Raw genomic sequence first — 16,159 nt, 5'->3', positions numbered from 1 at the left:
TATATATATATATATATATATATATATATATATATTTGTGTGTATATACACACACACACACACATATTACATTGTCAGGTATGTAGTTATTTTGGGGGGTTTATTTTGATTTTTGTTGTTTTGAGACAACGTCTGGCTCTGTCACCCATCCTGGTGTGCAGTGGCGTGATCTCGGCTCACTGCAACCTCCGCTTCCTGGTTCAAGCCATCGTCCCATCTCAGCCTCCCAAGGAGTGGGACTACAGGTGTGTACCATCACACCTGACTACTTATTATTATTATTTGTAGAGGCAGGGTCTCATCATGTTGCCCAGTCTGGTTGTGGAATACTGGGCTCAAGTGATCCACCTGCCTCAGTCTCCCAAACTGCTGGGACCACAGGCACACACCACCACGCCCAGCCACTTTTTGTATTTTTTGTAGAGACAGAGTTTTTTGTCATGTTGCTTAGGCTGGTCTCGAACTCCTGACCTCAAGCAATCCACCTGCCTCCACCTCCCAAAGTGCTGGGATTCCAGGCATAAGCCACAGGGCCCAGCCCAATATGGTTGTTTAGATTATGTAAGAAATGTTACATGATGAGCTTCTCAAAAACTTACGCTGAAACAAAAACAGCTTGTCATTGGCCAGGCGTGGTGGCTCACGCCTGAAATCCCAGTATTGCGAGGCCAAGGTGGGCAGATCACCTGAGGTCAGAAGTTCGAGACCAGCCTGGGCAACATGGTGAAATCTTGTCTCTACTAAAAATACAAAAATTAGCCAGCATGGTGATGGGTGCCTATAATCCTAGCTACTCGGGAGGCTGAGGCAGGAGAATCACTTGAACTCAGGAGGCAGAGGTTGTAGTGAGCCAAAATCACTCCACTGCACTCCAGCCTGGGCAACAGAGCAATATTCCATCTCAAAAAAAAAAAAAGCAAACAAACAAGCTTGTCATTGAAATTTCCATAGTTCAGATGGTTTTTCTTGTTTTAGTGCCCATCTGTCATGATACAGACTCTAACTTATTTCTGTCAAAACGTCTCTGAAAAGGTAATTTTAATCTGTGGATATTCCGGGCTGTGGAAGGGGAAGAGAAGAAGGAAGGGAGGATGATCCATCAAGACGGCCAAGGTGCACAAATACTTTTCTGAATGTTTAGTTGAAGGGAATGATGAAAAAGACAAAACATGGAAAGTTCCATTTTACTCAGCTAATATGTTCCAAGATTCTATGCCTGTTTGTGATTTTATGTCTTATTAGAATTAGAGTGGCATAATCTCAGAAAACATAGCCTAAAAACATTATTTGATTTCCTATGCTTTTTTTTTTTTTTTTTGAGATGGAGTCTTGCTCTGTCGCCCAGGCTGGCGTGCAATGGCATGATCTCCACTCACTGCAACCTCCTCTGCCTCCTGGGTTCAAGCGATTCTCCCACTTCAGCCTCCCGAGTAGTAGCTGGGACTACAGGCACGCACTACCACATCCGGCTAATTTTTGTATTTAAGTAGAGACAGTGTTTCACCATGTTGCCCAGGCTAGTCTCGAACTCCTGACCTCAGGTGATCTGCCCACCTCAGCCTCCAAAAGTGCTGAGATTACAGGAGTGAACCACTGCGCCCAGATTCCTCTGTGTTTTTAATGCTCTCAGCCATTTGTGTGCTTTTAAGACAAGATTCCTTGAGATTAGCCTGGGTAACATGGTGAAACCCCGTCTCTACAAAAAAATTAGCCGGGTATGGTGGTATGTGTCTGCAGTCCCCACTACTCGGGAGGCTGAGGTTGCAGGGAGTTGTGATTGCACCACTGCGCTTCAGTGGGTGACAGAGCCAGACTCTGTATCAAAATGAAGAAGAGAAGGAGAGGGAGGCAGGAGGAGGAGGAGGGAGAAAGAGGAAAGGAAGAAAGGAAGGCAGGGAGGGAGGGAGGGGGGGGAGAAGGAGAAGAAAGAAGGGAGGAGGGAGGAGGGGGAGGAGGAGGGGGAGAGGCGGAGGAGTGGGGAGGGAAAAGAGGGAGAGGGAGGAAAGGGAGAGAGAGAGGGGAAAGAAGAAGAAGAAGAAAGAAGAAAAAGAAGAAGAAAAGGAGGAGGAGGAAGAAGGCGATGACGACAAGATTCCTTCATTCAAATGCAGTTAAGACATCGGACGCATGCAGGCAGATTTAATATAGGAAAACCACAGTGTAGTTGTTTCTTTGGCTCTACAAAGGCTTCTTCCTAAACTGGAAGCATATCTATACTTTTTCTCAGCTGCCTACACCAAGTAAGATGCTGCGAATGTGTGTGTGAGGGTGTATATATGGTAGGAGGGGTTCTTGTGGGGCAAGGGTTTGGATTTACTCATAGGATTATCAAGTCCCAGCACTGTTAATAAAAATTGTTGGTTTAAAAAATTTACTCAGAAGCCTGGGATATACAGAGTTGTTGAGCTGAAATCCTAAGCTATCATGTCATATTTACAAAATAATGTCAAGTGATAAAAGGAACAAAGAGCCCAGTGTGGTGGCTCACCCTATAATCCCAGCACTTTGGAAGGAGGCCAAGACAGGAGGATTGCATGAACCTGGGAGTTCAAGACGTGGCAATATCCTGTCTCTAAACAAAATACAAAAGGCAGGCAGACATGGCAACGCATGTCTGTAGTCAGTCCAGGCTCTTTGGGAGACTAGGGTGGGAAGACTGACTGAGCCCGGGAGGTCAAGGCTGCAGTGTGCTGTGATTGCGCCACTGGACTCTAACCTGGGTGACAAAGCAAGACCCTGTACTCCCCCCAAAAACAACCCACAGAATTGCTCACATTGAATGCTCACATATTAATTTTTAGCATTTCTTATCAATAAAGTATCATTAATTAAGATATCCACATTGTAACTTTTATATGCACTAGGAAACCAAAAAATTAGCACAACTTTCTTTATTGCAGTGGTCTGAAACAACCTGCAGTATCTGCAAGGTATTCCTGTAGTGTTATCCATATTATTTTAATTTCCTGGGAGAGAATGATTTTCAAGTATTACTAGTGTCACATGAAAATAGTAAAAACAGCTGATTTGGCCTAGCAGAAATGTGTATACTTACTTGTTCTTTTTTAAGTATCCTTCTAAGATTCTCAGGAGATATTGGTACATCTCAACTTAACAGAAAGCAATACAACTGGCAATGACCATTAGATATGCAGCTAGCAAGAATCTAGAAGGGTAACACTTTAAAACTATCAAAAATAGATCTGGTTCCTTTATCTACAGTCCAGTATTATTAACAAGCTAGGTAGAGAATACACAATTTTAACACAAAAATAACTAACCGTGATGAAGAAGCAAATACATTCAAAGCAAATGGGGCAATCAGAGAGAAAGCAGTACAAGAAATATTCAGAGATATTTCAGACAATGTAGAAGTACCCAGTACTACAGCCAAAGTGCTCATACTACATGGATGCTTGATTTTCTCCACAAAGTGTATGAACCTGTGAATCTATCCACACACTCAAGAGCATGGGTCCTAGAGATGCCCACTGTAAACAAACTCAATGAACTATAAGGATTCTACTCAAAAGGTCAATTTGTAAAATAAAATCATATCCAAGAAGCATTTATTTAACCAAACATTAACTTCCAAATAAGACAGACATCTTATGAGAAAAAAACTAAAATACCACTTACCATGATGGTTCCTGGAGCTGACTCTGATGAACTCACAGGGCTTTGGTATGGGATCCTGTTATGCACAGAACTCTGGTCATAAGAGGAAGAAGTTGCTACTGGACTAGCAGAACTCAGTGATGAGCTGGTCAGACTGCAGGACGTAATGACAGAAGTTGTATATGTGGAGTTCTGTACTGCACTGGTCATTGGTAAAGATGTATTCAAAGGCTCACTGAAAAGAGTCAAAGATATTCAACATAATTTTGTTAAATAGCTTCATGAAAAAAATAAAAATAAACAGCTTCAAGAGATGCAACTACTTCATCAATTTATTGTCCCAAATGAGACTCACCTAATTTACTGAGAGATAGGGGGACACCTTTAAGAATACTTAGGCTGGGCACGGTGGCTCACGCCTAGAATCCCAGCACTTTGGGAGGCCAAGATGGGCAGATCCTGAGGTCAGGAGATTGAGACCATCCTTGCCAACATTCTGAAACCCCATCTCTACTAAAAACACAAAAATTAGCAGAGCATGGTGGCGGGCACCTGTAATCCCAGCCACTCTGGAGGCTGAGGCAGAAGAATCACTTGAACCCGGGAGGCAGAGGTTGCAGTGAACCAAGATCGCGCCACTGCACTCCAGCCTGGCGACAGAGTGCGACTCCGTCTCAAAAAAAAAAAAAAAAAGAATACTTAAGAAGACTCTTTAAGGAATCCAGGTGTTTGAGACCATCTTTAAAAAGGGAACTTAAACAAGTATCAGGTTTTGCCTCTGGAACGTGGAAAAACTAAAACAACAACAAAGTCAGCCAGGCACGGTGGCTCATGTCTGTAGTCCCAGCACTTTGGAAGGCTGAGGTAGGCAGATTCATTGAGCTCCAGAGTTTGAGGCTGGTCTGGGCAACACGACGAAACCCTGTGTCTACAAAACATATTAAAAAATTAGGTGGGCGTGGTGGTGCACACCTGTAATCCAACATACTCAGGAGTCTGAGGCAGGAGGATCACTTGAGCCTGGGAGGCAGAGATTGCAGTGAGTCAAGCATGCCACTTCACTCCAGCCTGGACAACAGAGCAAGACTCTATCTCAAAAAAAAAAAAAACAAAAAACAAACAAACAAAAAAAAACACACACAAACTAAAATCTGAGATTTTGTATTTATAAAATATTCCACTGAAGAAAATTACTGCTGCAAAGATGTGGAGAAATTAGATCCCTCACAGACTACTGGTAGGAATGTAAAATGCTACAGCCACAGTGGAAACAGTATGGGAGTTTCCCAAATGGTTAAGTTACCATATGACCCAGCAATTCTACTCCTGGGATATACCTCCCGAAGAACAGAAAGCACGCAAAACTTGAAACCAAATGTCCACAGCAGCACGATTCACTATAGTCAAAAACAGCAAACAACCCAAATGTCTACCAACTAATGAATGAATAAAATGTGGTGTATTAACACAATGAAATATTTGGCAATAAAAATGATACATTAAACATGAGTGTACCTTGAAAACTTATACTAAGTGAAAGACCAGACATAAAAGGCCACATATTCCAAGATTCCAGTTATATGAAATGTCCAGGTAGGCAAATCCAGAGACAGATTATTGGTTGCTAAGGGGCAGAGCAATGAAGAAATCGAGACTGTCTGCTACAGGTATGGGGTTTCTCATGGAGATGATGGAAGGTCTGGATAAACACTGAGGATAGCTGCACAATCTGTTACCACAGGATGTATTCTTTCCACCAGCTGCTCTCTTAGGGTCTATTTTGCTTCATAATGAAGGACTAAATTCAGTACCTTAAAGACTTCGAATACAAGCTGATGGGAATCTGATTACTATTTTCACTGCTTGGAGCTGATCCAAATTCAGAGAGAGAAGGTTCTGACCCAAATTCCAGAGCCCCAAACTGCACATTTAATCCCGTGACATCTGCCGAACCAGGCATTTCCACTGCAGAAGCTGGGATCTGAAAAAGCAAAGCTGTCATGTCAGGAGCAGAGGTCACAGATTCCAGGTCACAAAGGCCTATAACAAAGCCAAACAAGCATTTAGGTTCCCAGGCAATACTGGCAGGAAGGAGGAGTGAGAAACAAGGAGAAAAAAGGAATAAGACTTTTCTAAAAAGAGAAAGAAAAGAAACAAGCTAAGAAAAATTAAAAGTTGGCTGGGTGTGGTGGCTCACGCCTGTAATCCCAGGACTTTGGGAGGCCAAGGTAGGAGGATCACTTGCACCCAGGAGTTCAAGACCAGCCTGGACAACACAGCGAGATCCTGTCTCATTAAAAAAAAAAAAAAAAAAAAGGAGAAATTAAAAGTTAAACAGGAATAGTTGGCATTAATATCACCACCTGCATCTAAGAGCAATGGGGGGGAGTTGTGATGGTGGTGAGGAGTGAACACTGAGCTGACTACTCTTATTTTCGGGGACTCACCAATGATGGAAGTATCACCTGGTCAAGGAACCATGCATCCTCCAACTATGGGATATGGCAAAACTCTCAAGAACAACAGTTCTCTGAGCCATATTTTCAAATCTATACTTGAAATAAGGATCTGTGGCTCTCAGCACAAACCCACTCCCTCTAATGCTAGTCTGGTCACTCAGAAATGGCCATATCCCTTATTATGCAATCAATAAGCTATGCGCTCGAAAAACACTGTATCCCAGTTTCCAAAACTTAGTATCCCACTACTTGAGCTGAATGTAAAAATAATTCCACCTTTAGGCCTGTGACTTCATGATGAAATGCCCACCTTAGAAGCTGGGGGTATCCGCCGCTTAGCAAGTTTGATGTGTTTGGGCTGTGGCTGGTGGGCAGACACAGAGATATTTTCAATGGTCATGCTGGGAAGCTGCAAAAGCTTGTTCACAGTGGAGGGACTGTCTCCAGGTGTTGATTCTCGAAGTTTTGCCTGGGAAGGAAAGGACTCCAAACCAGGAGGAGGAACAGTGACTGCCTGGCTCTGGTGCTGTTGTCGCTGGCTCAACTGGCTAAGAACTGGGGATGGCTCAGGTTGAGATTTGAAGTCTAAAAAAAGTAAGCAGCAATTAATGAGGCACAATGGCTTCAAACTCCCTCAATTGTTACTTATCATGAAGTGTTCCATTACCACCAATTTCTCCAAATCATTTCCAGCTGAATTTCTTAGGTTTTACACACACACTACGTGTAACACCTCATTTATGATAAACGGGAAAAGTTCCCAAATGGGTACGCATCTTGTTTCCTATCCAGAGAGATCTGGTATATGTTTAAGCATAGGGGGTGATGAACTCGTGAGAACAATATTGTGGTGCTATACACACCTGACCATTAGCTAACAGAGAATCATACTTTTATTATTTTATGGATTTTCTACATAACTGTTAAAAATTTGAGGCCGGGCACGGTGGCTCAAGCCTGTAATCCCAGCACTTTGGGAGGCCGAGACGGGCGGATCACGAGGTCAGGAGATCGAGACCATCCTGGTGAACACGGTGAAACCCCGTCTCTACTAAAAAAAATACAAAAAACTAGCCAGGCGAGGTGGCGGGCGCCTGTAGTCCCAGCTACTCTGGAGGCTGAGGCAGGAGAATGGCATAAACCCGGGAGGCAGAGCTTGCAGTGAGCTGAGATCTGGCCACTGCACTCCAGCCTGGGCAACAGAGCGAGACTCAGTCTCAAAAAAAAAAAAAAAAAAAAAATTTGAGCCAGGCACAGTCGCTCATACCTGTAATGCCAGCACTTTGGGAGGCTGAGGTGGAAGGATTGCTTTAGCCCAGGGGTACTAAGCTGCAGTGAGCTATGACTGTACCACTGCATTCCAGTCTGGGTGACAAAACAAGACCCTGTCTCATTCAAAAATTTAAAAAAAAAAAAATTATTTAAGTTTTTGGACTAATTGATGTATAACAGATACACAATGTCACAAAATCCAAAAGATGGCCGGGAGCGGTGGCTCACGCCTGTAATCTCAACACTTTGGGAGGCCGAGGCAGGCGGATCACGAGGTCAGGAGATCAAGACCATCCTGGCTAACATGGTGAAATCTGTCTCTACTAAAAATACAAAAAAATTAGCCAGGCGTGGTGGTGGGCTCCTGTAGTCCCAGCTACTCGGGAGGCTGAGGCAGGAGAATGGCGTGAACCCGGCAGGCAGAGCTTGCAGTGAGCTGAGATCGCGCCACTGCACTCCAGCCTGGGCAAAAGAGCGAGATTCTGTCTCAAAAAAAACAAACAAAAAAATCCAAAAGATACAAGAATATGTATGATGAATATTAAGTTTCTCTTCCACACTACCCTCCCATACTTGCTCCACAAAAGCAAACACTATACCCAGTTTTCCTGAATGTCTCTTTCAGAGATCCTATATCACTATATATAGACAGACAGACAGACATATATATACACACATTATATATCTTACTGTCTCACAAATCATTTAATTTCCATTGAGTGTTTCACATTAATGTGTACAGAGCTACTTCATACTCATTTTGATGACTACACAGAAATCTAGTATATATAGGTATCATTTCATAAAAGCAGTACTGTATTAATAGACTTTTAGGTCAAATCTTTTGCTATTAAAAGCAATGCACTAATGAATATATTTGTATGTAAGATGTTTTGTTTAAGTACAAGTATACCTGTAGGATCAACTGCTAGGATAAAGTTGCTCCTTCACAGGGTATATTTTGAATTTTGATAAATATTATAAAATTACTGTCCACAGATAGGACACATCCTTTTTAACACACTCAAATACCAAAAACACTTTTGAATTTCCTGGTTCAATTGGTGGAAAATGGTGTTAAAAAATACAAACTAAAGTGATATAAGTGTGCTTAGCATCATTTCATATACTTAAGTGTTCTTTACTTACAGACTGTATTCTTACCTCTTTTGCCAGTTTTTTAACCTGTCTGCTTTATTTTTAGTTACTCTTTATATATTAAGGAAATTCACTCTTTTTGTCTATGATACAAATTTTGAGTATTTTTTTCATTGTCTGCCTTCTAATTTGGTGTTTTCTGCCACATCTAGAAAGGTCTCCCTCACACAGAACCACAAAAAAATTATCCTGTGTTTTCTCTATTATAGTTCTAGATTCACTACTTATGTTTAACTACTGTGACCCACTGGCATTTTGGTATAGAGATCCAACTTCGTATTTCAATTAGATATCCAGTTTTAATAAACTGTTTTTTCACTACTGATTTGAAAAGCCAGTTCTACCATATGGGACACAGGTTGGTCATCTTTTTCTCTAAGGGGCCAGAGTACAACAACCTAGTATTTTAGCCTTTGCGTCTCATCACGTTGCCCAGGTTGGTCTCAAACTCCTGGACTCAAGCAATCCTCCTTCTTCTGCCTCCCCAAGTGCTGGGATTACATGAGCCACCATGCCCAGCTGGCTGAGTGTGAATAGAATTTAATTTAAAAAAACAAATGACAGATCTGGTTTAGATGCACCTATTTTTGAACTTGGTATTATAGGCATGCACCAAACCTATAGGCTTTATAAAGAATATGGGAATACCATGGTTCTATCTAAAAAAGCCTTATCACTCACTAGTTATGTGTGCAGAAAAAGTTAATATAGGGACCTACAATTGCTCTCAAAAAGGCCTGCTTGATGACTGGACCTTGGCTAGTGTCTGAGAATTTGAACTGCTGGTATGTACTTGGCAAAGGGTGCCAACACACCAACCTATTAGAGTGGCTCACTGTGCTAAGAATGTCTGTATAAACAATGTGGTTTATGCTCAACATCTGCTTTCCTTCTAGGAATCTGTAATTTTGCTACATGTTATAGCAAAAAATGTAGGCACAGGGTACCTACATTTCTCGTCCCAACAAAAACTTTGGGCACTGAGTCTCTAATGATTTCCCTTGGTAGACATCACTTCAAACTCAGGAGTGGTCTCAGGTACTTCCAACACAGTAAGTCATTTCACAGAACAGAGAAATATGCTTCCCTGTCTCGCTATATGCCCTAACCATAAACCAGCCCACATGGTCAGCTCCATAATTAACAAAATCCCCTGCTATTCCTTAATACAGCGTGGCATGTGAGTGCTGGTGGGGAATGGTGGCTTAATGTCACAATTTCTGTGGGAATTTAGTTTAGAAAACATCCTGTCTATACATGGGGCCTCTACAATACAAACCACAGAATGTAAAGCTTGATGAAATCATAGTTGATACTTCGAAATGTTAGAATGAGAAAGCGAGAGTGTGAGTTAAAATACTGTCCAGGCTGGGCGTGGTGGTTCACACCTGCAATCTCAGCACTTTTGGAGGCCGAGGTGGGCGGATCGCCTGAGTCCAGGAGTTCCAGACCAGCCTGGGCAACATAGCAAAATCCTGTCCCATAAAAAAGTACAAAAAAACCAGCCAGGAGTGGTGGCATGTGCCTGTAGTCCCAGCTACTAGAGAGGCTGAAGTGGGAGGATCGACTGAGCCTGGGAGGTCAAGATGGCAGTGATGCATTACTGCACCACTGTATACTCCAGCCTGTGCAACAGAGCAAGATCCTGACTCAAAAAAATAATAATAAAATAAAATAATAGAGTAAAATATTGTCTAGGCTGGATACAGTGGTGCACATCTGTAATCCCAGCTACTCAGGAGGCTGAGATGAAAAGACTGCTTGAGGCCAGGAGGTGGAGATTAGCCTGGGCAGCACAGGAAGATCCATCTCAAAAAAAAAAAAAAATGTCTTAAAATAAGTTTTCCACATTCTATCACCATCCTATTCTAATATAGCTCAGAAAATTCTGTCTGTCCATTTACACAAAGTGTTAGATGCTCATATTTGTATGCTTTTACCATACTCTTCAAGGCATGTACTACCACCACCACTACTACTAACAATGAAACTATCAAGAACAACAAAAACAAATAAATGCAGGTATTGTACAACAAAGGAAGACTGATTTAACTGAGAAACTCCAAGAGTTCTACTAAAAAGAAACATCTCTGGACAAATTCCACATTAGTGTTCACAAGTCAACACACTCTGCCAAAGTTTGAAACATCCTCGGTAGGGGCAAACTCACAAACAACGTATACCTACCAAAATGACTGAGGACTGAGGACTGGGATGTTGGGGGCTTGAGGTCCCAAGAAGTAGTAGTTGTAGGGTGACTTGTACTATTCTGCTGTGTACTTGGGGTGGTGGTAAACTGGCCCAAACTCGGAGCTTTCAACGGGTCCAAAATCTGGGAGCTGGTGATGGTTGCCATTTTTGGTGGTGCAAGCTCTCCAAATCCTGAGCCAAGGACGGATGACTTTAAAAGGGGGATAAAAGAACAAACCCTCAGCAATACAGAATTTCTACCCAAGGCTTTAAAACACATCAAGTATTTTCACAAGTATGTTAAAACCTGTAATCTAAAATATATGAATTACTAAAATATAACTTAGACAATACTACATGAAAATATTACTATGCAATAAAAATTGACTAAATAAATATAGCTATCCTTCCTCATTCTGACATAAGAAGTTAAAAGGAAGGGAAATATTTGCCATGAATTTGAAGAAATCAATTTTTAAAAAAGTGATATTGGCCAGGCTCAGTGGCTCACGCCTGTAATCCCAACACTTTTGGAGGCCAAGACAGGTGGATCACAAGGTCAGGCAGATCATGAGGTCAGGAGATCGAGACCATTCTGGCTAACACAGTGAAACCACATCTCTACTAAAAATACAAAACAATTAGCCGGGAGTGGTGGCAGGCGCTTGTAGTCCCAGCTACTCGGGAGGCTGAGGCAGGAGAATGGCGTGAACCTGGGAGGCGGAGCTTGCAGTGAGCGGAGATCATGCCACTGTACTCCAGCCTGGGCAACAGAGTGAGACTCTGTGTCAAAAAAATAAATAAAATAAAATAAAATAAAGTGATGTCACTAGTTCACAATTAAATATCACTATTTTAAAAAACTAAAGAGGAATGCCATGAAATACATGACAAAGATATACTTGACCAACAAAAACACATTATTTTCCTAATCTGTGAACCACAGTCTTTATCTTTAATGATTACAAGATGTTCAGTCAAAGAAGAGATCAGTGTGAGATGACCCTGCAAGATCAAATACAGGTCAGGCTGGGCACAGTGGCTCACACCTGTAACCCCAGTACTTTAGGAAGCGGAGGTGGGTGGATCACCTGAGGTCAGGAGTTAGAGACCAGCCTGGCCAACATGGTGAAACCCCGTCTCTACTAAAAATACAAAAATTAGCCAGGTATGGTGGCCCACGCCTGTAATCCCAGCTACTTGGGAGGCTGAGACAGGAGAATAGCTTGAACCCGGGAGGTGGGGGTTGCAGTGAGCCAAGATTGCGCCACTGCACTCCAGCCTGGGTGACAAAGTGAGACTCCGTCTCTTGTGTGTGTGCGTGCGCATGCACATGCACACACACACACACACACAAAATCAAATATAGGTCAAAGAACTGAACTTAAGGGTTAATATTCCAAAATGAGATACTGCAATACACAGGTATTTAAAGTTGAGCAAATACCATGGACACTATTTTCATTTCAAGCTGTTTACATGACTAACAACACCAAATATGCTCCATAAATAAGTACAAGGAAAACAATGCTACTCCTCCCCCATTTGTCCTGTCAGGTCGAGATCCAAAGAGGATGAAAGCCTACAACTATAAAAGACAATGGAAGATCAACTACATTTTTACATATCCAGATCATTCTGAAATGTAAGTTCTTCATCAAAAATAACATTTCTTTTCCTTTTTTTCCGAGATGGAGTCTCGCTCTGTCACCCAGGCTGGAGTGCAGTGGCATGATCTTGGCTCACTGCAAGCTCCGCCTCCTGGGTTCACTCCATTCTCCTGCCTTAGACTCCCAAGCAGCTGGGACTACAGGCGCCCACCACCACGCCTGGCTATTTTTTTTTTTTTTTTTTTTTTTTTTGAGCAAAAATCCAGCTCAAGCCCACTGATTCAATGAAGGCTTCCGAGGTGATGACTCTCTTCATCCTGTTATCGTACATAATCCCTAACATGCATCAGCTAGTTTTATCAAATGCACTGTGTGCTTTACAACACAGTGAAATCACTGAATCAATGACTACTGCCGTGCCCTAGGTAATACATAGCATAGGCCTCTTAAGTCGACCTACACATTTAAATCAATGGAGAGACTTTTAAAATGTATACAATACACACATGTGCATACATGCACATACACACAAACACACACAGTGCCCAAATTCCAGTCCCAAAGATGAAGATATGTTTTGTTTTAGAGACTCGGGAAATACCATCCCCACTTCTGTTGCTATTGTTATTTACTAGGTTCTCCAGGGATTTTACTTTACAATAATTATTATTTAGAGACAAGGTCTTGCTGTCAACCCAGGCTGGAGGGCCACAGAACAAACTCCTGGGCTCAAGTGATCCTCCCACGCCAGCCTCTCAAGTGGCTGGGACTACAGTAGCGAAGATTACAGAGCATGTGCCATGACGCCCAACTTATTTTATTTTAGCAAGATGAGGTCTTGATATGGTCTCAAATTCCTGGCATCTCGCAATCTTCCTGCCTCAGCCTCCCAAAGTTCTGGGATTTACAGCGATGAGTCACCATGCCTGGCCTCCCCAGTGATTTTTGTTTTTTGTTTTTTGTTTTTTTTTGAGATAGTTTCTCTCTTGTCGCCCAGGCTGGAGTGCAATGGCGCAATGACAGCTCACTGTAACCTCCACCTCCGCGTTCAAGTGATTCTCTTGCCTCAGCCTCCCGAGTAGCTGGGATTATAGGCGCCCACCACCAGGCCCGGCTAATTTTTGTACTTTTAGTAGAGATGGGGTTTTACCCCGTTGGCCAGGCTGGTCTCGAACTCCTGACCTCAGGTGATCCGCCCACCTCGGCCTCCCAAAGTGCTAGAATAATAGGTGTGAGCCACCGCACCCAGCCCCCAGTGATTTTTAAAGTAAGTGCTGTAGGGTTGAGAACCACTGCTCTAATACAACGCCACACAAACAATTCTTACTCTGCCTTCTCATGTTGGTCATTCTCACGCTGGTCACGACATAAAGCAACATATGTGAAGATCGCTGTAAAAACTCAAGTCCTTCTTATCAATTCAGTGGACCGGCATAGATTTCAGCAAGTCAGGAAGGGCATTACATAATTATACCAGTAGTAGAGGGAAAGGCAGAGGAGGAAAAGACTCTGGTGCTTCAATTAAAAATCAGGGTTTTTATTAGGCCTTCCCAAAATAGAGAAACCTTGGACTGTCCTACTTCAAGCACTGATACCACCTCATATACCAAAGATACTAAAAACACCAAGTCCCCAGGCCCAACACATGATATGGCTACACAGAGTAGAAAATACTAATGAAAAGTTTAAATATTCAATTCTCAATTTTATCAGGGTAAAACAAATGATTTGACTAAGGGGAGAAAATTGTTTCTCAGCAATAAATTTCAGGAAAAACACAGCAACAAACTAAAATAATTATCCCTAGTAAGAGCTGTAGTTCTGCGTCCATAGAACTTTCCAACTTCCCCTTGCCAGCTCAGAACTTCCTGCAGTTGGGTAGGAACTTCAGTTCACCATTCTAAAGCAACATTCTTGTATAAGCTATGATCTAAGCTTGTACTTCCATGAGCCTATCTTCACAGCCTTCACTAACAGTTCCTGAAGTTCTTTCTGGATGGGAGCTTAACTCACATTGGAAGTCAGAGTCATACAGCACTAAATGACACTGTTTCGATAAAAACACATCCAAACTATAAGGGCCTCTGTTAATCTTTTGGCATTTTAAGAAAATGTAGCTTATTTTACGGTCTTAGGGAAAAAAGAAGCAAAAAATACAAGCATCTAGGCAGACTTAGAACTATTTGTACATGATTTTATAGCAAGTCAATTCTGATGAACTTTTGCATTTAAGTAAATTGGAAAATAAGTGAGAAACTGAATATACTAACTATAGAGACAGAATATGAAACAAAATCCAAAGAAAACATTATTCAGAAGAAAGGGGTGCTTTCAATCTCAAAAGTGATCATCAGTTGAAAGAATCTGACAAACCATAAAAAAATTTTTATCTTTGTCCAGGAAACTCAGGTAGTTACATTCCACATGGAACCATCAGCTATGTGCTTGGAAATTACCACATCATTGTTTTCTGGACTGAGATCTACTGTAGAATTTTCTGATGTTTTGTTTTAGAGATAGGGTCTCGCTCTGTCACCCAGTCTGGAGTTCAGTGGCATGATCATGGCTCACTGCAACCTCAAACTTCTGGGCTCAAGTGATCCTCTAACCTCAGCCTCCCAAGTAACTGAGACTACAGGCACACACCACCACACTCAGCTAATTTTTGTTAGTTTGCTTTTTATGTAGAGACAGAGTTTTGCTTTGTTGCCCAGGCTGGTTTCAAACTCCTGGGTTCAAGTAATCCTCATGCCTCAGCCTCCGAAAGTGCTGGGATTACAGGCATGAGCCATCATGCCCGGCCTTACTGTAGATATTCTTATATTTAGAAAGTAACTATAAGGCATGTATCATATTCTAGAATACATTTGCTAATGGGTATATTTCTTAAAATCCCATACTGAAATAAAAGTGAGTTACCAGGCTCTGAGGAGAATACGAGTTGACAGCAGTGGAGTTGCCAGTCCCTGGTGCCATTTGATTGTTATGTTGCGAATTTGTGAAGACAAGGGCTTGGCCAAAGCCCTGCTGTTGGGAAGTTTCAAAGGAGTTGGCTTCTGAGGCTTGACTGTGAGGAACAGGCTTCTGGAGCAAGGTTACCAGATCAATGCTAAGCAGACAAAAAACAATGAGGAATCAGTCATAAGCAAATCTTACCAACAAATGAATCTGAGAAGTCAATAAATATTAGTGAATTTACATTAAAAATCAAATGAGGAGAACCTTTGGAAAATGGGGTTTAAGGGGGCAAAAGGAGGGCGTTATCCACACAAAAAAGCATACAAAGCCACAGAGACTGAAGCAGGGCTTCGCAGAAAAGAGAATCAAAAGGTGTATTGAAATTTTCACAGTAATGACTAACACATTATAAACTGATTTGAAAACCTGGAGCAATAAAGTAAAATTAACCAATTTTCTGTAAATAAATGCTCTTCAGTCATTTGGTTCAGTGCACATTCTAAGAATGTTGTTGTTACCCCATAAATTCCTTCCTTTTCTGTAATCTAGTAGAGTAAAACTAGTAGAACTCAAATAGAATAAGAGATCTGTATTAGTTGCAGAAGATCTAAATAAATGGTGCATGAAGAAATCAAAGGATACAATGTATTAAGTTCATTCTGTCAAAAAAAAAAACAAAATAGGTCTACAAAAGTGAAAATAGCAACCATTTAAAAAGTTTAGGCCGGGCAGGCTGGCTCACGCCTGTAATCCCAGCATTTTAGGAGACCGAGGCAGGCAGATCACGAGGTCAGGAGTTCGAGACCAGCCTGGCCAATATGGTGAAACCCCATCTCTACTAAAAATACAAAAATTAACCTGGCGTGGTGGCAGGCACCTGTAAGTCCCAGCTAC

The 16,159-nt window shown here is 41.9% G+C and overlaps 1 protein-coding gene and 1 non-coding gene across 3 annotated transcripts in view; both read right to left on the bottom strand.

Moving 5' to 3' along the window:
• UBAP2 (ubiquitin associated protein 2) overlaps window positions 1–16,159 on the bottom strand; it is a 100,536-nt gene that overhangs the window by 22,361 nt on the left and 62,016 nt on the right. For both annotated transcript variants that reach the window (XM_023203333.1, XM_023203334.1), the window contains 5 exons: window positions 15,227–15,416; window positions 10,695–10,908; window positions 6,388–6,662; window positions 5,430–5,599; window positions 3,640–3,853 (listed from right to left, as the gene is read on the bottom strand). In XM_023203333.1, the coding sequence (XP_023059101.1) occupies window positions 3,640–3,853; window positions 5,430–5,599; window positions 6,388–6,662; window positions 10,695–10,908; window positions 15,227–15,416 (1,063 nt within the window). The remainder of the gene's footprint in view (window positions 1–3,639; window positions 3,854–5,429; window positions 5,600–6,387; window positions 6,663–10,694; window positions 10,909–15,226; window positions 15,417–16,159) is intronic.
• Window positions 14,702–14,783, bottom strand: LOC111536862. The gene has a single exon (XR_002729841.1). It is a non-coding gene; the product is annotated as a small nucleolar RNA SNORD121A (small nucleolar RNA).

This window comes from Piliocolobus tephrosceles, chromosome 14, assembly GCF_002776525.5.
Source record: "Piliocolobus tephrosceles isolate RC106 chromosome 14, ASM277652v3, whole genome shotgun sequence".
NCBI lineage: Eukaryota > Metazoa > Chordata > Mammalia > Primates > Cercopithecidae > Piliocolobus > Piliocolobus tephrosceles.
Note: the sequence above shows the minus strand (reverse complement) of the source record. Positions and strands in the feature narration are given on the sequence as shown.